Source organism: Erinaceus europaeus, chromosome 23 (assembly GCF_950295315.1).
Source record: "Erinaceus europaeus chromosome 23, mEriEur2.1, whole genome shotgun sequence".
Classification (NCBI taxonomy): domain Eukaryota; kingdom Metazoa; phylum Chordata; class Mammalia; order Eulipotyphla; family Erinaceidae; genus Erinaceus; species Erinaceus europaeus.
Genome location: NC_080184.1, coordinates 8,235,735 through 8,260,012, shown reverse-complemented (window position 1 = coordinate 8,260,012; position 24,278 = coordinate 8,235,735). Strand labels below are relative to the sequence as shown.

The following is a 24,278-nucleotide window of genomic DNA, read 5'->3' as shown; positions in this document are numbered from 1 at the left end:
TTTTGTATTGTCAATATGACTCTCACCTTTGCTTACTCTCTTGGTGGGTATACTGCTCTTTAGAGGTATGGTCTCCCCGCAGTTTTCCTAAAATGCAAAAAGTTTTAGAAATTATACAAACATTTTGATTTATTGATCCAATGTGAGCCACAACCATGATTACTTAACAGCACTCTCCTTTTCCAAATTTCATACTGGAAAACATTAGTGGACAAATAAAAAGTATATTTTGCCTTCTAGTTGACAAATGAAACAATAATGTCCTTACCTATTGAGACAAGGTTCCTGAAGGTTTCCCACATCACATCTCTGTAGAGTTTTTTCTCTGAAGGCTGTAGTAATGCCCATTCTTCTTGGGTGAAGGTCACAGTTACATCTTCGCAGGTTAATGGGTCCTGCAATATTTGAAGTATGTATATGTGACAAAATATTTCATACGGACAGCACCCTAGACATTCAGACTGTAGTTGTGATTGACTATGAGGTATCCAAAGATGTCTTTGGTGAATTGATAAGCAAAGAACAAAACTTCTTAGTCTAGAGAGTAGTATACTGAATATAGCAAGGGATATACACGGATATCTTTGCCCACCCTGTCCAACGCTTGACGTCTCGTCACCCAATCTGGTCCCCTACGCCTACACTGAACTTCTCTGTTCCAGTCTCTTGGAAACAGAGTTGGCAGTCAGCTGAGGTCAAGAACAAACACCTCATCACAGACCCCTGCAAGCGCCAACCCGGCTTTGACCTAGCACGTTATGATGGGGCCCTCCTCAATCGCTATCGAACAGGCCATGGCCAGTGCGCCACTATGTTCCATCGCTGGGGAGCCAGAGACGACCCGAACTGCCCCTGCGGCTCCAGACAGACTATGACCCACATAGTCAACGACTGCCACCTCTCCAGATTCAAAGGAGGTCTCGAAACTTTACATCAGGCTCAACCTGACGCTCTTGACTGGCTACGGAAGAAGGGCAAACGCTAGAAGAAGAAGAAAGGGATGCTAAAGTATGAAGGCTTGAGTTTGATTCCCAGCATATCCTGTTCCAGAGCAATGCTCTGGTTCTCCTTTTATCACTTGCCAGCTTTGTAATCAATAAATAATGAAACTTTAGGCTCTGGTTGGTGGTGTGCCTAGTAGATTGCATATTTTTCCACGGCAAGTACCTAGAGTCAAGCCACTGGTCCCCACCTGCATGAGAAACTCCATGAAGTTATGAAGAAATTCTATCGGTCTCTCTCTCTCCCTCTCCCTCTCTCTCTCTCCACACCAAAAAAAAAAAAAAGGTGAAGGAATTAAAAAGGTCACTAGGAGCAGTCAAGCACTAGTGATAACCCTATTGGCAAAAAAAATCATGATGATGGTAGTTGTACTAAAGAAACCTCATTCACTATTCACATATAGTTTTTCATATAAATTTTTCATATAAATTTATCATCATCATGAAACATGGAAATTATACTTTTTACTCTGGTCATATCACATCAGTTTTCTCTTTAATGGTGGGGTTCAGAGAATGTTAGTATATGTTAGAAATGTTATACAAATACAACAAGTCATATGCATACCATCGTACTACATGGAACCATATTCCATCATCTTTTTTAAAATTTTTATTTATTTTTTTAGTGAGAAAGGTAGGCAAGAGAGAAAGAACCACACATCACTCTGGTACATGTATTGCTGGGGATTAAACTCAGGAACTCATGCTTGAGAGCCCAATGCTTTGTCCACTGTACCACCTCCTGGACCACCTGTCATCTTTTTTATTACCCAACATTTGTACCACACTCTATAAGGCAATGGTTCAAAGATGCTTATGATTTATTTAAAAATGTTTTTACTTTCAAATAAAAACTACACTTGTTGGTGAGAATGAGAACATCACTCATTTTTGCTTCAGGACATTGAACTCTGATTCCCACACTTGCAAATCCACTAATATAGGGCTAATCCAGCACCTGTTTCACTGGACATATCATTTTAATGAATAAAAATACAGTGAAAAAGTACAAGCTTTTGTTCTATTCCCATAACCAAACATGAGATACACAGACCTGTGGAAATAAAAGCATTTCAGAATATTATTTTCTGAAATAGTTATTGAGTGAGCACCTTCAGTCATATTTTACTTGCTACAAAGTAATTTGGAATATACCTTTGGGTAGATAGAGGAATGTATGAAAAACTGGACCACAAACTTTCTATGCTTGTGCAACTTAGGTAGTGTTACTATTTCTCACAAATAGTGATAAAAATATGCCACTATCCTCTTGTTTTTAAAGAGTTATATATCTGATAATTAGAGAGATCAGTTAGCACAATTACATATGCTGTACTGGGGATTAATCTCAAGATCTGATGCTTAGGGTCTAGCTCTTCACCCATCATACTACCTACCTCCTGGGTCCTTTTCTTTCTTATTTCTTTTCCCTCTTTCCCTCTCTTCTTCCATTTCTTTTCCTCTTTCTTTCTTTCTCCATCTTTTTCTTTTTTACAGATGTATTTTATATGCTAATAACCAAGAAGGGAGAGAACCCAAACATCTTCCTAGCACATGTGATGCTGGTGACTGAACTCAGGACCACATGCTTGAGAGTTCAGTGCTTTATACACTGTGCCACCTCTCAGCCTACATAATAAGTTTCCTTCTAATCTAACTGTTCCAGAGTATCTGCACTTCACTATTCCTATTGGCCATGCTGAGAATCACAAATTGCAGAGAGCTCATTTGAGTTTCATTGGTTCCATGAATTGTATGTACATCAGTATAAAACCCACAAATTATAAGAAATGTTTTTTGCCCCTATAAAGCCCATATCTAGATTTCAGGATTATTCCCTGATCAGATAAGTAGTATATTAAGCTACAGCTCAGAAGAAAAACCCGCAATTACATAATTGAATAAGTTCTAGAAGCAGTATCTAGAGTCTCCTCACTGAGTTTTGACTTGAGGAGGATCTGTATTTAGTGGGCCAGAGACCTAACCAGACTTAAGTCTCTGATATCCAGACTTAAATAAATGGGCAGACACCCTCCCCAACAAATCTTGTTTCACTTTGATTCAGTTGAAGATTTTCACCCAAATGAGCTGACCAGTTCATAAAATGTCAAGTGTCTGGCTCACCTGAAAAGGTACATGCTTTGCCAGCAGGTGATATGGGTTCAATCCCCTGGACCCATTTCACTGCTGTGGTTTCTCTCCCTCATTCTCTGTTACTACATCTCTATCTGAAAAAGTCAGCACCAAAAACTCTACGGTTATCACAAAAATATTCATTCCAGGAGGTGCTATAAAAGTCTTGGCTTCTCATGTACAAAGTACACATTCTACCCCTGACAACACATGAGCCACCTTGGTGGCATGCCCACCCCATGCCCCGTTTCTCTAGTAAGTAACATTAATAATTCTAAAGATGGTTTCAAGGAGACAGGACCCCTTAACTACATACATTTTTTATTTTAATTTTTAAATTTTCTTTATTTATAGGATAGAGACAGAAATCAAGAGGGAAGGGGGAGACAGAGAGGGAGAGAGAAACAAAGAGACACTGGCAGACCTGCTTCATCTCTCACAAAGTTTTCCCCCTTGCAGGTGGGAACCAGCATCTTGAACCTGGGTCCTTGCACATGGCAATATGCACGCTCAACCAGGTGTGCCACCACCCAGCCCCCAATTATTTTTATTTGCACCTATTGCTCTGTGTATACCTATATTAGAAAAAGTAAAAAAACAACCTACCCCACATAATTTTGAAGACCCACAACTAAAGAATAGAAATACTTGGGGGTCCGGCGGTAGTGCAGCAGGTTAAACGCACATGGCACAAAGCGCAAGGACCGGCATAAGGATCCCCGTTCGAGCCCCCGGCTCCCCACCTGCAGAGGAGTCGCTTCACAGGCGGTGAAGCAGGTCTGCAAGTGTCTATCTTTCTCTCCCCCTTTCTGTCTTCCCTCCTCTCTCCATTTCTCTCTGTCCTATCCAACAACAAACGACATCAACAACAACAATAACCACAACAAGGCTACAACAACAAGGGTAACAAAAGGGGGGGAAAAAAGGCCTCCGGGAGCAGTGGATTCATGGTGCAGGCACTGAGCCCCAGCAATAACCCTGGAGGCAAAAAAAAAAAAAAATTTTATGATCTTGAAAGATATATCCCATGCATATGTAAAGAAGATACAAAACTACTAATTTGAAAGTATCTGTGTACCCCTATATGTGGATATACATATGTTATGATACATTATCATAACTGACAAAATATGAAATCAATTTAAATGCTTGCACACAGATAACTGCATAAAGCAGCTGTGGTATAGATAATTGGTGGAATATTTTGCCATGATAATGATGAGATAATGTCATGCTGGGTAAAATGAATGTAACTGGGGGAAACAGAGTTTAGGACTCACATGCGTAAAATTCTTGGTTTGATCTGGCAACACATGCTGGTGAGTGAAACATCTTTCATACATAAATGAAACTAAAAGTGGGGGGGATAGGAGGTAGCACAGTGGCATAGTGTAGTACTCCCTCTGTAGAGGATGCTGGGTTCAAGCTGTAGGTAGATGAATATGATGGGAGCATTATCTTCAGCAGCAAGGTTGGACCTGAGATATGGTGGTATGGTCCTACTCTCTCTTCTTTCTTTCTCATAAATCTCTCTACAAAGATCTACACTGAAAAGATGGTCTAATGGCTACTCAGTAGTATTGAGCATGTACAGATCCCTCGATTCATTTCCCAGTTAAGCACAAAGAATAAGGTTAGTGCTTGAATCAGAAAACACAAGAATTAAAACCTTTTTTTTTTTAGGGGCCAGGTGGTGGCACGCCTGGTTGAGTGCACATGTTACAATGTGCAAGGACCCAGGTTCGAGTCTCTGGTCCCCACCTGCAGGGGGAAAGCTTCAGGAGTGGTGAAGTTCTTGCCATGGCAATCAGTCAAGAGCAGAATTAAAGGGACAGACTGGGAAAGAAGTGAAACTGTTACTACCTGCACTATCCCCACAAGTGAAATGAACCTTCACTCAAACCAAGAGACCCCTTATAGTATGAGAGGAGATCTTTGCATGCCATACATCAGACAAGAGGTTAATAGCCAAAATACAGAGCTCAACAAAATCAGCAGCAGCAACAACAACAACCATACAAACAAAATGACCCCATCCAAAAATGGGGAGAGGATATGAACAGAATATTCACCAAAAAAGATATCCAAAAGGCTAACAGACATGAAAAAATGCTTCAAGTCATAGACTGTCAGAGAAATGTAAATAAAGACAAAATGAGATACCACTTCATCTCTGAAAGGATTGTAACAGCAAATGATGGAGAGGTTGTAGGGTCAAAGGAACCTCCTGCACTGGTGGTGGGAATGTAAATTGGTCCAACCTCTGTGGAGAGCAGTCTGGAGGCTAGAAGTAGGCCTAACCTAACTGCAATTCCTCTCTTGGGGTATATCCTAAGAAACTAAAAATACATCCACCCAAAAAGATCTGTGTATACCCATAGTCATAGCAGAACAATTTATATAAGCCAAAACCTGGAAGCAAACTAGATGTCCAACAACAGATAAGTGGCTGAGCAAGATACACACACACACACACACACACACACACACACACACACAATGGAATACTACTCAGCTATTAAAAATGGTGAATTCGCCTTCACCTAATCTTGGATGGAACCTGAAGGAATCTAAGTGAGATAAGTCAGACAAACAGAAGAATGAATATGGGATGATCTCACTCATAGACAGAGGTTGAAATATAAGAACAGAAGGGAAAACACAAAGCCTTGAACTGGATTTGGTGTATTGCACCAAAGGAAAGGATTCTGGGGGTAGGGAGTTCAGATTCTGGACCATGATGACTATGGAGGTGGATCTAGATGGTTGGTTAGAATGTCACGCAGAAAACTAAGAAATGTTACACAAGTACCAACTATTTTATTTTACTGTCAATTGTAAACCATTAATCACCCACTCCTACCCCCAAAGAAAAGAAAGAGGTGGGGGCGCTCTGGTGGTAGCACAGCAGGTTAAGCGCACGTGGTGCAAAGCTCAAGGACCGACATCAGGATCTCAGTTCGAGCCCCTGGCTCCCCATCTGCAGGGGAACACTTCACAAACGGTGAAGCAGGTCTGCAGGTGTCTATCTTTCTCTCCCCCCTCTGTCTTCCCCCCTCTCTCCATTTCTCTCTGTCCTGTCCAATAACAATGACTACATCATCATCAACAACAATAATAACTACAACAACCATAAAACAAGGGCACAAAAGGGAAAAAGAAAGAAGGGAAGAAAGCTGTGAAATATCTCATCTATAAAAAATGATGAAATCCGTTCCTTTGCCTCAGAAGAAGGATACAGTCCAGATGCTATCATTTATAGGTGGGACTTAATAAACAAGGAAGAGAAAGCAAAACCCAGGGTGAAACTTGAACTAGGTATGGTCTGTTACAGCAAAGCCAAGAACTTTGGGGCCGGGAGAGGAGGGGAGTGTCAGTTGGGAACCCAGTGAATAATGCTAGAGGAGTGGTAGGAATGGTGGTAGGAATGGTGTGCAGACATTCACGGAAAGATGAGACGTTATACCCATGTGACTGTTACTATTTTGTAAATTATTACTTCCTAAATACTTTTTTAATTATCTTTCTTTTTATTGGATAGAAACAGCCAGAAATTGAAAGGCAGGGGGCAACAGAGAGGGAGAAAGACAGAGAGACACCTGCAGCCCTGCTTCATCACTTGTGAAGCTTTTCCTCTGCAGATGGGGACTGGGGGCTTGAACCTGGGTCCTTGCACACTGTTAACATGTTCGCTCAACCAGATGTGCCACCACCTGGCCCCTAAATTATTACTTCCTTTGTAAATATTCAAAGAAACATAATTTTAGAAGACAGGAAAAAAAAAAAAGACTATGGGGATAGCAGGACAAACTGAGGAATGAAAAGGAGAAGGCTTGAACTAGGAAAATAGCTTAACATTGGATGTCAGTGTTTGATTTTTCCTGGCTTGGTGCCCAATGCTGTACAAATGGTATTACAGGTTCTTTCTCTCTCTTCCTATGTCTGTGTCATGTGAAGCTCTTGTTCATATGTAATAGATAAAACAAACCTTTAATTTCTTTAAAAGAGAAGGAATGGGAATGGAGGTCTTACACACCACTTTTCATGTCTGAGGTATCAAAGGTTATAATTAAATTCCCAGCATCCCCTAATGCTTGAGCTGAGGGGAGTTCTGATCTTACTTTCTTTTTTAAAAAATATTTTTCTTTTTTTAATATTTATTTATTTATTCCCTTTTGTTGCCCTTGTTGTTTTGTTGTTGTCGTTATTGATGTCGTTGTTGTTGGATAGGACAGAGAGAAATGGAGAGAGGAGGGGAAAACAGAGAGGGGGAGAGAAAGACACCTGCAGACCTGCTTCACCGCCTGTGAAGCTACTCCCCTGCAGGTGGGGAGCCGGCTGCTCGAACCGGGATCCTTATGCCGGTCCATTAACGCTTTGTGCCACATGCACTTAACCCACTGCGCTACCGCCAGACTCCCCTGGTCTTAGTTTCTTTCAGAACAGCAAATTAATCTTGAAAATAGGGGATTTAACCCACCTTCTAAAATGAAGTAACTTGCAGGTCAGTTGTGGCACATCTGGTAGAGCAGATATACTACTATGTTTCAGCAGGTTCAAGCCCCCAGACCCCACTTTCAGGGTAAAAAGCTTCATGAGTGATGCTGCAGTGCTGTGGGTGTCTTCCTTTCTCCCTCCTGCTCTATCTCCCAATTTCCCTCTGTACTTTCAAATAAAAGAAAGGGGGGAGGGGAGAAAAATGGACAGTGGATTCAGGCATTGAGCCCTAACAATACACTTAGTGGCATAAAAAGGGAGAAAATGGAATAATTTAAGACGATGATAAATACTACAGTCATTTTCACAACAGGCTTTCATGGGTGAGGCAACAGAGGACCCAGGTTTAATCCCAAGCACCAAAATAAACCAGAGCTGAGCAGTGTTATAGTGATAATCAACTAACTTCTAATTAATTAAGAACTAATTAAAAACTCTCTAGGGGGTGGGGGTAGATAGCATAATGGTTATGCAAACAGACCCTCATGCCTGAGACTCCAAAGTCCCAGGTTCAATCCTCCGTATCACCATAAACCAGAGCTGAGTAGTGCTCTGGTAAAAATAAAAATAAAATAAATAAATAAAATGTTTTAAAAAATTCTCTAGGACTGAAAGATAATATAATAGTCTACAAAATTCTTTCAAGCCTGATATTCTATGATACTAGGTTCAGTCCTTGGAACCACAATTAGCCAAACACAAGCAGTGTCCTGCTTACAAAGATTCCCTAAAATGAAAGGGAGGGAGGGAGAGAAAGAGAGAGGGAGAGGGACAGAGAAAGCGAAAGAGAGAATTAATTTAATTAAAAATAGCAATAAACACATTTGGGCTGGGAGACAGCTCACACAATAGAGACTAATATTTGCAATGTATGAAAACTCAGTCTTGATTCCCCTACAACATGCAGGGGACATTTCACATGCAGTGGAGCAATGCTGCGGTTTTTCCTCCTTGCTCCCTGTCATCCTCTCTCCTCTGATTTTCTGAAATTAAACAGAAGCCCCCCCCATTAAATGCAGTAGAATTAAGCAAGTAATCATCATTATCATCATCAATCATACCTGTGTCCTGAATATATACTTTTTTGGGGGGGTGGGTAATGATTTGCAGTAAATACAATAGTTTACATGTATAAAATGTCTCTTTTCTTTTTTTATAATTTAACATTTTTTTCTATTACCTTTATTTATTGAATGGAGAAAGTCAGAAATCAAGAGGGAAATGGGTGATAGAGATGGAGAGAGACAGAGAGACACCTGTAACACTACCACTTGTGAAGCTTTCCCCCTGCAGATGGAGGATGGGGGATTGAACCCGTCCTTTCACATTAACATGTGTGCTCAAGAAAGACCTAAAAATAGACACCATAAAGTTAATCAAATAGTTTCTACTTAGACCTAGATACCTTCCTTACCCACCTCCTATTTCACTTCCCTCAATCACTCTAAGGCTAACCTTGTCAGATTAAAAAAAAAAAAAAAAAGCTATAAAAAAGCTATAAAAGGGAGTCGGGCGGTAGCACAGCGGATTAAGTGCATGTGGCACAAAGCGCAAGGACCGGCGTAAGGATCCCGGTTCGAGCCCCTGGCTCCCCACCTGTAGGGGAGTCGCTTCACAGGCGGTGAAGCAGGTCTGCAGGTGTCTATCTTTCTCTCCCCCTCTCTGTCTTCCCCTCCTCTCTCCATTTCTCTCTGTCCTATCCAACAGCAACGACATCAACAACAACAACTATAGCAACAAGAAAAAAAAAAAGACAAGGGCAACAAAAGAGAAAATAAATAAATAAATAAAAAGTTTAAAAAAAAAGCTATAAAAGCTGGATAAGGACAAGCGATTGGAATACTTCAGTGATGGCTCTCTTGGTCATTACCAGGCCACCCCATCATCCAGGGCCCTAGTCAGGGAATCCTGAGATTCCCACATAGACATGTTGGGCCTAGACCTGTAACAGATCCCTCTCTCCACCATCACTGATTATCTCGAACAGGAACAGCATCATGGTCTCACCTGTGGGTCTCTCCAGGACCTTGCTGTCAGTGTGGAACAATAATGGTAGGGACTGTCCCACTTTCTGAAGGGAGGCTGGGTCAGCATACTCTGCCACTCCAGGAAGACTGGTCCTGAAATGAGTGCAGCCTAGAATGTCCCTAGCTATGACCATGGGATGTGAGCTCAGACTGACAGGGATGCAGAGGTTACGCAGGCTCCTGTGATGAATATGGGCCTGAAATTAGATCGATGGGGTTTATATTTTATGGTATTTATATACTTTTCCCATATTTGGGAACTACTCTTTTCCCAGATTCAGCTTTCTAGTCTTATTTCCAACTCTGACACCACCTCCCTAGATAATAGCTTTGGCCCACCTGCATGTTATCTGTTGGGCTTAAGCTAAAATTCATAAAGTCATGGGCCCCCTGGAATATACCTAAAATAGACTTTGTAGCTTTTTCTAAAATGGAGACCCCAAATCTCATCTGCCCTTTTCTTACCTTTAGGTTCCTGATTATTAAACAATTTGTTCTGCTTTTTTAAAAAAAATATTTTTTATATTTATTTATTTTCCCTTTTGTTGCCCTTGTTTTTTATTGTTGTTGTAGTTATTATTGTTGTTGTTATTGATGTTGTCATTGTCAGATAGGACAGAGAGAAATGGAGAGAGGAGGGGAAGACAGAGAGGGGGAGAGGAAGACAGACACCTGCAGACCTGCTTCACCGCCTGTGAAGTGACTCCCCTGCAGGTGGGAAGCCGGGGGCTTGAACTGGGATCCTTGCACTTTGCTCCACCTGCACTTAACCTACTGTGCTATCGCCCAACTCCCTTTGTTCTGCTTTTTATCTTAATGCTTTTTCATCCACCAAGTTGCATATGGTACTATGATGCCAACCTATCTTCCCTGGACAGATGATCTCACCAATGTGTCCTGGAATTCCTCCTCTTCAGAGCCCTTCCCCACTAGGGAAAAATAGAAACAGGCTGAGAGTATGGATCAACCTGCCAACGCCCATATCTCATGGAGAAGCAATCACAGAAGCCAGGCCTTCCACCCCATAATGATCCTGGGTGCACACTCCCAGAGAGATAAAGAATAGGAAAGCTTCCAATGTAGGAGAGGGATGTGGTACTCTGGTGGCAGGAACTGTGTGGAATTGTATCCCTCTTATCCAATGGATTTGTCAATCATAATGAAATCAATAAAAAATAAATTAAAAAATGAAATAAAATAAGAAATGTAGAAGAGAAAGAAAGAACCAGACATCACTCTGGTACAAGTGCTGCTTAGGATTGAACTCAGGATGTCATGCTTGAAAGTCTAATACTTTATTCACTGTGCTACCTCCTGGACTACACTTCAAAGATTTTTTTATTTTTTGCCTCCAGGGCTAATTGCTGGTGCTTGATTCCTGTACTATACACTGCTCCTGGAGGCTATCCCTACTCCCTTCTTTGCCCTTGTTGTTTTATCATTATTGTGGTTATTATTGTTGTGGCTCTTAATGTCGTTGTTGTTGGATAGGACAGAGAGAAATTGAGAGAGGACAGGAAGACAGAGGGGGAGAGAAAGACACCTGCAGGCCTGCTTCACCTCCTGTTAAGCGACCCCCCTGCAGGTGGGGAACCCAGGGTTCAAACCCGGATCCTTATGCCCATCCTTGCGCTTTGCACCTTCTTCTAGCGTTTTCCCTTCATCCATAGCCAGTCAACAGCGTCAGGTTGAAAGCTGTCAGGAGCTGCTTGTTGCTGGCTTTGAAAGTGACTGGGATCCATGTGGATTCAGTCGGCTAGGAAGGATCGTCAGTTTCCCCAATGAATGGGTGCTCACGGGATGCACCATGAGAAGGTCGATCCAATGCATCCCGCTTTGCACCATGTGCGCTTAACTCACTGCTACCGTCCAACCTCCAGAAGAATCTTTTTTTTTAAATATTTATTTATTTATTTCCTTTTTGTTGCTCTTGTTTTTTATTATTGTTGTAGTTATTGTTGTTGATGTCGTCGTTGTTGAATAGGACAGAGAGAAATGTAGAGAGGAAGGGAAGACAGAGAGGGGGAGAGAAAGATAGACACCTGCAGACCTGCTTCACTGCCTGTAAAGCGACCCTCCCTACAGGTGAGGAGCCAGGAGCTCGAACTGGGATTCTTACACCGGTCCACGTGAGCTTAACCCGCTGTGCTACCACCCAACTCCCCAGAAGAATCTTTTTAACTTTATTTACTTATTGTATTTAATAGGACTTAGAAGAAGTGAGACAGAAGGGGGATAAAGAGGGACAGGCAAAGACACCTACAGCACTACTGAAGCTTTCACCCTGCAGGTGGACATCAAGGTCCTTGAACCCAAGCCCTTGTGCATGGTAACATATACACATAGTCAGGCATACTACTGCAAAGCCTGGATTGGAAGAGTAATCATTAAACGACTATATTCAAATATATATATATATATATGTATATATATATATATATTCATTGTGATTTCTAACCTTATGGCCATCTTTAAAGTAAAAGGATGAATGCTGTCGTTTATCTGTAACCACAAAAGTCTGAGAATAAACAAAATAATCTTGAAGATAAAAGAACAAGAGTGAAGGCATCATGCTACTGGCACACAATTATATTTCAGAGTTACAGTAATCAAAACTGTGTGGCACCAAAATAAAAACAGACACTGATCAATGGACAAGAACTGAGAACCCAGAAATAAACCCTCACATTTTTGGACATTTAATCTGTGACAGAAGGGTGCAGAGCCTCAGAGCGTTAAGTGAATAAAGGAAAGTTTCCTTAATAAATGATTCTCAGGGAAAAGTGGGTCACTGCATGGAGAAGAATCAAACTGAATCACCACAGGACACCAACTTTAAACTCAAAGTGAGTCAGAGTTAGCTGTTAGGGGCTGGGCAATAGTGCACCCAGTTGAACAAACACATTACCATGTATAAGGACCCGGGTTCAAGTCCTGAGGGCATCAGGTGTCTCTCTTTCTTCTTCTCTATCAGACGAGATCGGGCATGTTCAGGGTGGTAGGGCCATAGACTCTCCTTCTCTATCAGCCTCACATTCTTCCCTTTCAACTTCTCTCTGTCCTAGCCAAATAAAAGTAAATAATTTTTTTAAAAAAAATTCTTAGATGTTAGATTAGGAATCATAAAAAACACAGAAAAAATCATCAGATTACTATATTGTGTTTGACTTGAAAATTTCTTTCCTTGGGGGTCGGGCGGTGGCGCAGTGGGTTAAGCGCATATGGCGCAAAGCGCAGGGACCGGCGTAAGGATCCCGGTTCGAGCCCCCGGCTCCCCACCTGCAGGGGAGTCGCTTCACAGGCGGTGAAGCAGGTCTGCAGGTGTCTATCTTTCTCTCCCCTTCTCTGTCTTCCCCTCCTCTCTCCATTTCTCTCTGTCCTATCCAACAACGAATTGCGTCAACAAGGGCAATAATAATAACCACAACGAAGCTACAAGGGCAACAAAAGGGGGGAAAAATGGCCTCCAGGAGCGGTGGATTCATGGTGCAGGCACCGAGCCCAGCAATAACCCTGGAGGAGGAAAAAAAAAAAAAAAAAGAAAATTTCTTTCCTTTTTCCCTCAGCCTCTATCTGGAGAGAAGAAATTTTAAAAAATCCATCTCACAAGGGATGGTAGAATTACGCAAACATGAAGTGTATTAGATGTATATTAGTTTTTTTAAAAAAAATATTTATTTATTTAACCTGCAAAGAAAATATGAAGAAAAATGAACCACTAGGACTACATCAAACTTATAGTCACTGCACAGGAAAAGGAGTCATCACCAAAACAGAGACACCTTACAGTCTGGGGAAATATATTTACAGGCCATACATTAGACAAGCAGCTAATAACAAATACATGTAAAGTACTCACAGTAGTCAGTTGCTATAAAATATACAATCACCGTCACAGTGGAATAAAGAACTGAATAGCCAAGAAGATATTGAAATGGCTACAATGCATATTTTAAAATATTCAAAATTACTGATTGTCAGAGAATTGCAAACTATAGGAACAAGAGATTTCTTTCTTTTTTTGAAAACTATGAGTATTTTTGAGTTATCATCCTATGTGAAATTATCTACTTTCATCTCACTCTGGACAGATGTTACAGAACACCCACATGGAAGGTAATAAATGTTAGCTCACTGATATCATTGATATGTCCTGACATAGCCCACCCTCAAAAGGAATATCAGACTAATGTCATTACTTTCATCTTTGAAAAAAAAAATTTTTTTTAGGGCTAGACAGTGATTGGCCCATTTATTTGAGTACATATGTTACTATGTCAAGGACCCAAAGTTCAAGTCCCCAGTCCCTATATGCAAGGAGGAAGCTTCAAAAGTTGTGATGCAGTGCTACAGGTATCTCTTCCCTTCCTCTTTCAATTTATTACTGTCTTTACTCATTAAATGAAACATATACAAAAAGAAAAATATTTTTTTAATGTTTAAAAGAACATTTAAAAAAATTTTCACCAGTTGTATTCCAGTAACTAAAAAAAAAAAATCCTCATCCCAAATAGAATTTAGGGGTAGAGTGAAAGAATACATGGCTCAGAGCAGAAGAAAGTGTGTTCTAATACACTTCATGTTTGTGTAATTCTACTATTCCTTGTGGGATTTTTTTTTTTAATTTCTTCTCTTCAGATAGAGGCTGAGAGAAAGAAAGAGGAAATATATCAGAGTATCCCTCAAAAAATTTTCCCTTTTTATGTCCCTATGTTGTGTTGGGGGCTTGAAATGGGGTTTCCATGTATGGTAAGGTGACACTCATATATTATTATTTTATTTTATTTTATTTTATTATTATTCCCACAAGGGTTATCACTGAGTCTCAGTGCTAGTGATATGAATCCACCACTTCCAGTAACCAGTTTTTTAAAAATATTTATTTATTTCCTTTTTGTTGCCCTTTTTTTTTTTTTTTTTAATTGCTGTAGTTACTATTGTTGTTATTGATGTCGTCAATAACAGCCGGGAACTTGAACCAGGATCCTCATTTCGGTCCTTGCGCTTTGCTCCACATGCACTTAGCCCACTGTGCTACCGCTTGACTCCCTCTGAAAGTTTTTGACAGGGATGGCATGGTGGCACACCCAGTAGAGAGCACACATTATCATGTGCGAAGTCCTAGGTTCAAGTTCCATAGCGCCCTCCCCCTTTCAGGGGGGGGAAGATTCATATGTACAGGACAACGATGGTGACAATGTGCAGGCACTAAGCCCCAGTGATTATGGTGGGGAAATAAGTATTTTAATAGTAGATGGAATACCAGGTAAGACAGGAAAATCAGAAGCAGTGAGATAAGCATTTAAAACTTGAAATAGGACCAGCATAAGGATCCCGGTTCGAACCCCGGCTCCCCACCGGCAGGCGGTGAAGCAGGTCTGCAGGTGTCTATCTTTCTCTCCTCCTCTCTGTCTTCCCCTCCTCTCTCCATTTCTCTCTGTCTTATCCAACAACGACAACAACAATAATAACTACAACAATAAAACAACAAGGGCAACAAAAGGGAATAAATAAAATAAATATTTTTTAAAAAAACTTGAAATATAACTCATTCAGGTGGAAAATGAGATAGTCTCTAGTCTGGGACAAGTCACTTACCTGAGAAACTGCCATTTCTATGTTTTTCTCTGTTCCTTTTCAGGCCAGATGAAGCGAAACTACAGTAGTAGCTTGGGACTATTCTTTAAACCCGCCAGCACAGTCTCTTAACATCATAGCACTGCACCTACAGGGAGGAAACACACTGTGATACACAAAATGTCTTGTATCCAAGATCTTTAGTGTGAAAAGAAGAGATTCAGTAACAATCACCAACCTCTCTCTGGAAAGATAGCAGTTTTGTAAGTAGCTGTCTTACCTTGCTCCCTCTCTCTTTTACAGGGATTACCATGTGATCATGTTAAACATAAGCGATAAGGAGCAATTCTTAAGCATTTACACTGTTAAGTGAACAAGCTCCAGGCAAATGAAAGACAATGGCAGCTGAACATCCAACACCTGGAGAAAACTCCCACTGACCTAAGAAAATACATTGGGGGCGGGGGAGCAGTAGCCTAGTGGGTTAAGCACACATGGCGCAAAGCGCAAGGACCGGCGTAAGGATCCCGGTTTGAGCCCCCAGCGCCCCACCTGCAGGGGGTCACTTCACAGGCGGTGAAGCAGGTCTGCAGGTGTCTGTCTCTCCCCTCTGTCTTTCCCTCCTCTCTTAATTTCTCTCTGTCCTATCCAACAATGACAGCAATGACAACAACAATAGTAGTAATAACAACAACAATAAACAACAAAGGCAACAAAAAGGGAAAAATAGCCTCCAGGAGCAGTGGATTCATGGTGCAGGCACTGAGGCACAGCAATAACCCTGGAGGCAAAAAAAGAAAAGAAAAGTAAAGACATTGTGATGAAAGACTAAGATGAGCAAAGGCAATGTAGAACACAGACTGTCATCAAAACTTGGAGACAGAATGTTAAGAAAGTCGTCTGAATTCTTAATAACTAGCATTGCTATCCACGGTGTCTTGTAATGACACATATTGTCTCTTTTTGTGAACCAGTCCTTTGCTAAAGAGCCTTATTCAACTCTTCAGTGGATCACAGCAGATAAGTAGTAGAGACATTTACTTATAAAAGAATAGTGGAAGGAAGAGTTGGGCGGTAGCATAGCGGGTTATCTAAGTTCATTTCCCACGTCTACGCTCGACCGGACCTGCCAATATACGGATATCTTCACCCACCCTGTCCAACGCTTGACGTCTCGTCACCCAATCTGGTCCCCTACGCCTACACTGAACTTCTCTGTTCCAGTCTCTTGGAAACAGAGCTGGCAGTCAGCTGAGGTAAAGAACAAACACCTCATCACAGACCCCTGCAAGCGTCAACCCGGCTCTGACCTAGCACGTTATGATCGGGCCCTCCTCAATCGCCATCGAACAGGCCATGGCCGGTGCGCCGCTATGTTCCATCGCTGGGGAGCCAGAGACGACCCGAACTGCCCCTGCGGCTCCAGACAGACTATGACCCACATAGTCAACGACTGCCACCTCTCCAGATTCAAAGGAGGTCTCGAAACTTGACATCAGGCTCAACCTGACGCTGTTGACTGGCTACGGAAGAAGGGCAAACGCTAGAAGGAGAAATAGCGGGTTAAGCACAGGTGGCGCAAAGCTCAAGGACTGGCATAACAATCCCGGTTCGAGCGCCTGGCTCTCTACCTGCAGGGGAGACACTTCACAAGCAGTGAAGCAGGTCTGCAGGTGTCTATCTTTCTCGCTCCAACTCTGTCTTCCCCTCCTTTCTCCATTTATCTCTGTCCTATCCAACAACGAAGACATCAATAACAACAACAATAATAATTACAACAATAAAAAAAAAACAAGGGCAACTAAAAGGGAAAATGAATAAATAAATATTTTTTTAAATGTCTATGGTTTATTGCACCAAAGAAAGACTGTGGGGTGGGTGGGGGGGAGAGGGTTCAGGTCCTGGAATAGGATGGCAAAGTATCTTGTGGGGATTGAATTGTTATGTGGAAAACTGAGAAATGTTATGCATGTACAAACTATTGTATTTACTGTCAATCATAAAACATTAATCCCCCAATGAGGAAATGAAATAAAATAAAATAAGATACAGTTTTCAGGGGCAAGGTAGTAGTGCTCCTGCTTAGAAAAAAAAAAAGTCTGAGTCATGTCCTGCTTTACTTAGGGCTCATCATAATGCTTCCCGGAGAATTGAGTTAAAATAGAAATATTTCTAATGAAAGCCAGAACAGACTCTGTTAAGGAAAATGCAGATTTTCTTCAAACCTTATCTTTATTATTATTATTAAATTTATTTATAAAAAAAAACCAGAAAATATCCACAAAACCATAGGATAAGAGGGGTAAAATTCCACACATTTCCCACCACCAGAGTTCCATATCCCATCACCTCCCCTGATAGCTTTCCTATTCTTTATCTCTCTGGGAGTATGAACCCAGGATCATTATGGGGTGCAGAAGGTGAGAGGTCTGGCTTCTGGAATCGCTTTCCTGCTAAACATGAGCGTTGGCAAATTGATCCAAACTCCCAGCTTTTTTCTATCTTTCCCTAGTGAGACAGAGCTCTGGAGAGAAGGGGTTCCAGGGTACATTGGTGAAGTCTTCTGCCTGGGGAAGTCAGATTGGTTGGTCATGGTAGCATCTGTAACTAGGTGTCTGAAAAAGCATTAAGATATAAAAGAGAAAAAATTATTTACTAATCAAGAACCTAAAGGCATGAATATAGCAGGTGAGACTTGAGGTCTCTGTTTTGGAAAAAGTAAGTAGGTCTATTTTAGCTTTGCTCCAAGGGGCCCGTGACTTTACTAAATTTTGCCTGAGCCCGAAAGCTAACATGCAGGACATAGGTATTGTCTGGGGAGATGGTGTCAGGGTGGTAAATAGGTCTAGAAAGTTGGATCAAGGAAGAGAGTAGCTCCCAAATCTAGGAAAAGTATATCAAATCCCATTTATTTTTTTCTAATTATTATTTTTTAATTTTTATTTATTCCCTTTTGTTGCCCTTGTTGTTTTACTGTTGTAGTTATTATTGTTGTTGGATTGGACAGAGAGAAATGGAGAGAGGAGGGGAAGACAGAGAGGGGGAGAGAAAGACACCTGCAAACCTGCTTCACCACCTGTGAAGCGACACCCCTGCAAGTGGGGAGCTTGGGGCTCAAACCGGGATCCTTACTCCGGTCCTTGGGCTTTGTGCCACTTGCTCTTTACCTGCTGCACTACCATCCGACTACCTCAAATACCATTTCTATGCCCAATAGGAAGACTGGCCTGAGTAACATGATGTAAGGCTTTTAAGTGCTAACGTATACAGAATTCTTTGGGTGCCTCAGATCCACTCTTAACATTCACGTTAGAATCTGCAGTCTTGCGCAAAGCCCAAGGACCAGCGCAAGGATCCCAGTTCGAGCTCCCGGCTCCCCACCTGCAGGGGAGTCGCTTCACAGGCAGTGAAGCAGGTCTGCAGGTGTCTATCTTTCTCTCCCCCTCTCTGTCTTCCCCTCCTCTCTCCATTTCTCTCTGTCCTATCCAACAACAACGACATCAATAACAACAATAACTACAAAAAACAAAACAAAACAAGGAAAACAAAAGGGAAAATAAATAAATTAATTAATTAATTAAAGAATCTGCAGTCTTCTTCTCAACTCCACACATTGACATCTTAATAAGATCCTTATTAGTGCTGAAGATACCCCACTAAGCCTATTATCAGATGCACTGTGTAAGAAAACTCAGGTACATTGTTATAAAGCTAACATCATAGATGAATTTCTTCATTCATAGAGTGGCACAGAGATATGCTGACCTTAACATAAATGAAAATTCAAAGAACCACACTTCCAGCTCTGCAGAAAGCTGAAGTTGGGAGGAAATTCAAGTCTCTTTTATGGTGTAAGTAACTAGAACATGTTCCTCTATTACAGGAGAAAAAAAAAATCAAACATTATTTTCTGCATAACAGATATTGGGGAACATCAAATACAATATGTGCCTATTAATATTCTGTGTTTCTGCCTGTTTTAGATTAGCACAGACTATGACTGAATCGATGACTCTGTAAGGCTGACAGCTCTGTGGATTTCCAGAGGTCAGTGGGTTCTGGGGGAGGCCAAAGCCTTCCCCTTTCACCAAAGCAAGAACTGATGGGAAATTATGTGAGCTGTTAACTTTCAGAGGCATTACTAAGCTCCTTTAAAAAAGATATCTTTGCGACTTCCCTGCAGGTGGGGGGCCGGGAGGTAGCATAGCGGATTAAGCGCACATGACGCAAAGTGCAGAGACCGGCTCAAGGATTCCGGCTCAAGCCCCCGGCTCCCCACTTGCAGGGGAGTCGCTTCACAGGCGGTGAAGCAAGTCTGCAGGTGTCTTTCTCTCCCCATCTCTGTCTTCCCCTCCTCTCTCCATTTCTCTCTGTCCTATCCAACAACGACGACATCAATAACTACAATAAAACAAGGGCAACAAAAGGGAATAAATATTTTTTAAAAAGGCTTTAAAAAATGAGAAGCATCTTAATCACAAATAACTGATACTGTCTATGCTTCTTAAGAGACTCCTGGGAGTCGGCCGGTGATGCAGCGGGTTAATGGGTTAAGTGCATGTGGTGCAAAACGCAAGGACCGCATAAGGATAGGGTTCAGGTTGGAGACTCAGGCTCCCCACCTGCAGGGAAGTTGCTTCACAAGAGGTGAAGCAGGTCTGCAGGTGTCTGTCTTTCTCTCCCCCTTTCTGTCTTCCCCTCCTCTCTCAGTTTCTCTCTGTCCTATCCAACAACAACAACATCAATAACAACAACAATAATAACCACAACAATGTTAAACAACAAGGGCAACAAAAGGGAAAATAAATAAAAAAGAAAAAAGATTCCTATCAGTTTTTTAGTCATTTATTTATTTATCCATATTGTTTATTGGATAGAGGAATTTTGTTTATGTATCCTTAAATAAAATGATCCAGTAATAATACCACTTTTATGAATTTATCCAAAGGACACTCAAACACTAACATAAAGGAACACATGAACCCCTCATGTTCATAGCTGCATTATTCATAATTGCTAAAGAGTGGAAGCAGTCTAAATGTCTATGGGCAGATGACAGGCTAAGAAGTTATGATATATATATATATATATATATATATATATATATATATATACATATATATATATATTCCACACTCTGGTAAACCACTATTAATCATCAAAATGAATTGGATAAAAAAAGAAGGCAAACTGACATAAAAACTGAGGGGAGAGAATGGACATGCATATATAATGGTTTTGCAAAGATATTTCATGACTTAGGCTCTAATACCCTAGGCTCAATCCCCCATACCACCATAAGCTAAGCTGAGCCGTGCCACAATGAAAGTAAATATAATTAAATTTAAAAAGAAAAACTGAAATGGGGTGGCTAAAGTGGTGATGCATATGTTATAATACACAAGTACCCAAGTTCATGCTCCCAAGCTTTATCTCCAGGGGGGGAGCTTAATGGGAGGTGAAGCAGAGCTGCAGCTGTTTCTTTCTCTGTCCCTAACTCCCCATCTCCCCCTTTCCTCTCAGTTCCTCTATCTATCCAATAAATGAGATGGATAAATAAATAAATGGTTTTAAAAAATGATAGGAATCTATTTAGAAGCATAAACAGGGGAGTCGGGCGGTAGCACAGCGGGATAAGCACAGGTGGTGCAAAGTGCAAGGACCGGCGCAAGGATCTTGGTTCAAGTCCCCAGCTCCCCACCTGCAGGGGAGTCGCTTCACAGGCAGTGAAGCAGGTCTGCAGGTGTCTGTCTTTCTCTCCTCCTCTCTGTCTTCCCCTCCTCTCTCCATTTCTCTCTGTCCTATCCAACCAACTACAAGGACATCAATAACAACAATAATAACTACAACAATAAAACAAGGGCAACAAAAGGAAAATAAATAAATATTAAAAAAAAAAGAAGCATAAACAGTATTGTTATTTGTGATTAAGATGCTTCTCTCTCGTGGTCCAGGAGATGGCGCAGTGGGTAAAGCATTGGACTCTCAAGCCTGAGGTCCGCAGTTCAACTCCTGGCAGCACATGTGTGATATCTCGTTCTTTCTCTCTCCTCCCATCTTTCTCATTAATAAATAAATTTTAAAAAAATAAAAAAATAAAAAAAGATGCTTCTCTCTCGTTTTTAATCACACTGTAGAGGCAAACACGTACAATGATGTAAGCCAAAGAGTTTCTGAGTCTTGTATTTAATTATTTTTTTCTCAGTCATCACAGCAATCTACAGTGTATTTTAAATAAGTACTTTTTTACATACTGCACAATAAAATTCTTTCTTTTCCAAGCGTAATAAATGAGTAATTCTGCACCAGAGTCCTAATTTTGCGCCCAATTTTAGAGGTAATAGATAATCTACATAGAAACTAAACATCAAGTCCCAGGTTTAATCCCCTGCACCACCATAAACCAGAGCTGAGTAGTGCTCTGGTTAAAAAAAAAGAAAGAAAGAAAAAGAAACTAAACATGAAATATTATGCTAACTCCCTGATACTCCAAAGCAAACCCTTTCCTCAATTAAAAAAAAAAAAAAAAAACAACTTCACTAATGCTTTTCCTTTGATGGGTTAAAAAGGGAAATTTTTTTTTCTTTTTTCTGTCTCCAGTATTATCGCTGGTGCTCGGTGCCTGGACTATGAATCCACTGCTCCAGGTGGCCATTTTTCCCATTTTGTTGCCCTTGTTACTGTTACCACTGATGTTGCTGTTTTTGGATAAGACAGAGAGAAATAGAGAGAAGAGGCAAAGACAGTGAGGAGGAAAGACAGACATCTGCAGACCTGCAGCGAAGCAATCCCGCTGCAGATGTGGAGCCGGAGGCTCGAACCAGGATCCTGAAGCCGGTCCGTGCACTTTGCGTCATGTGCGCTTAACTGGTTACGCTACCGCCCGGCCCCCTAGAAAAGGAAATACTTTCAACAGTTGCAAGTCACTAATCAAATCTTCAACCTACATCGAAGGCCTGAGTTGAAAAAAAGAGATAGCTCTAAGACACAAGAAAGTGTTCTGATGAGCTAAGCTTAAACATAATTCAAGGTTTCTTTTTACCACCATGCATTTGCTAAGGCATTGTGTCTGCATGATTCCACCACTCCTGACAGACGTCCCCCCACCCCCCCAATTTCCCAGATAGAGGATGAGAGGCAAAAAGAGACACACTACAGTATCACTACACTGCTTATGAAGTTTCCCCTTTTGACACTGCCATATGGTGCTGAGGGATGGGGAGAAGGCTTGATACATAATGTCCTGTCATGGGAAAGTGTGCCATATTTGACACCAAGTGAGGCCCAGGGCAGACCTCAAAAAGTGGGTTTTAAAAAAAAATTTTATTAGTAATTTAATATTGATTTACAAAATTATAAGCTAGTACTGTGTCCCCATTCCCTCCAGTTTATTTTTTTTATTATCTTTATTTATTTATTGGATAGAGACAGTCAGAAATTGAGAGGGACAGGAGGGATAGAGAGGGTGAGAGACAGAGACACCTGCAGCACTGCTTCACCACTTGTGAAGCTTTCCCCCTGCAGGTGGGGACTGGGAGCTCAAACCTGGGTCCTGGAGCATTGCAACATGTGCACTCAACCAAGTGCGCCACCACCCGGCTCCCCAGTTTTTTTTAATTATTTTTTTATATTTATTTATTTATTTATTTTCCCTTTTGTTGCCCTTGTTGTTTTATTGGTAGTTATTATTGTTGTTATTGGTGTCGTCATTGTTAGATAGGACAGAGATAAATGAAGAGAGGAGGGGAAGACAGAAAGGGGGAGAGAAAGACACCTGCAGACCTGCTTCACCACTTGTGAAGTGACTCCCCTGCAGGTGGGAAGCCGGGGACTTGAACCGGGACCCTTAATGCTGGTCCTTGCGCTTGGCGCCATGTGCGCTTAACCTGCTGCGCTACCGCCTGAATCCCTTTGTTTGTTTTTAAGTAGGTGTAATTACAAATAATTCAGTTAAATCAGTGAAATACACTTGTAATTGAAATGCATCTCATTCAGGAGATAAAGGAGACAAAGCCTCTGATCTGAGACAGGTCACATACCTGAAGAATTGCCAATTCCTCTTCCTTCTCTGACTTCCTTTTTCACCAGAAGATGAGTTGTTGTCCCAGCAGCACCTTGAGAATATGCTTTAAATCCACCAGCACAGCTTTTCTTCCTCCATAGTGCTGCATCTGCAAGGCAGGATATTATAAAGCACAAAAGGCTCAAATTACTGGCCATTCGATGTCAAAAGGAAAGGTTCAGCAACAACGACCAGCTCTATGAAGCACACTTAGGGAGTTTCTTCTTTGTATCTTTCCCAAAGCACAAATTCTGCTGCTTCAATGGGGGAATGTGATCTGCACTAATAAGACTCCCTGAAAGCCTTCCTACTTAACACAGGTCTCCTCTGAACTCTGCCTGGAGCACTAAGTGAAATAAGCAGAGGGCAAGGACAAGTACCAGATGGTTCTTCTCATATATGGAATACAGATAACTACAATATAGGCACTTATTAAAAAAAAAAAGAAAAAGAAAAAGAAAGAAAGAATATTAAAATGGCATTTATTGGGGAGAAAACATTGATGACCTTTCTGAAAATCTCATTTCTTTTTTTTTTCATCAAATAGGGGGTTTAATCTTTTATGTGAGAAATAGCCCAGCTGGTTGTAGCCTTTTCATTGATGTCTATCAATGTAGTCTGACTACAGACCCCCTGACTTTTACATGTCTAAGTGATTACAACTATGCCTTGTTTTTCTTCAGAATTGGGCCCTCCTCAATCGCCATCGAACAGGCCATGGCTGGTGCGCCGCTATGTTCCATCGCTGGGGAGCCAGAGACGACCCGAACTGCCCCTGCGGCTCCAGACAGACTATGACCCACATAGTCAACGACTGCCACCTCTCCAGATTCAAAGGAGGTCTCGAAACTTGACATCGGGCTCAACCTGACGCTGTTGACTGGCTACGGAAGAAGGGCAAACGCTAGAAGAAGAAGAAGAGCCTAGACCACTCAGTCGAGGATGGGACCAGATCCAGGGACTCCACACCCATGGCCC

At 41.4% G+C, this 24,278-nt stretch overlaps 2 protein-coding genes across 3 annotated transcripts in view; both read right to left on the bottom strand.

The window, feature by feature from the left end:
• LOC103123874 (zinc finger protein 519-like) overlaps positions 1-15,274 on the bottom strand; it is a 138,098-nt gene extending 122,824 nt beyond the window's left edge. The window contains exon 1 of the mRNA XM_060182184.1: positions 15,260-15,274. Within this exon, the coding sequence (XP_060038167.1) occupies positions 15,260-15,274 (15 nt within the window). The remainder of the gene's footprint in view (positions 1-15,259) is intronic.
• Positions 1-23,408, bottom strand: part of LOC107523160 (zinc finger protein 883-like) — a 28,564-nt gene extending 5,156 nt beyond the window's left edge. Inside the window, exons 1-3 of one of the 2 annotated variants that reach the window (XM_060182119.1) lie at positions 23,278-23,408; positions 269-395; positions 27-87 (exon numbers count right to left, since the gene is read on the bottom strand). In XM_060182119.1, coding sequence (XP_060038102.1) covers positions 27-87; positions 269-302 — 95 coding nt within the window. In that variant the 5' untranslated portion in view covers positions 303-395; positions 23,278-23,408. Of the gene's footprint in view, positions 1-26; positions 88-268; positions 396-15,259; positions 15,382-23,277 lie in introns of those variants that run through there. The other variant, XM_060182118.1, reaches the window with a different exon arrangement.
• Positions 23,409-24,278: the final 870 nt, after the last annotated feature.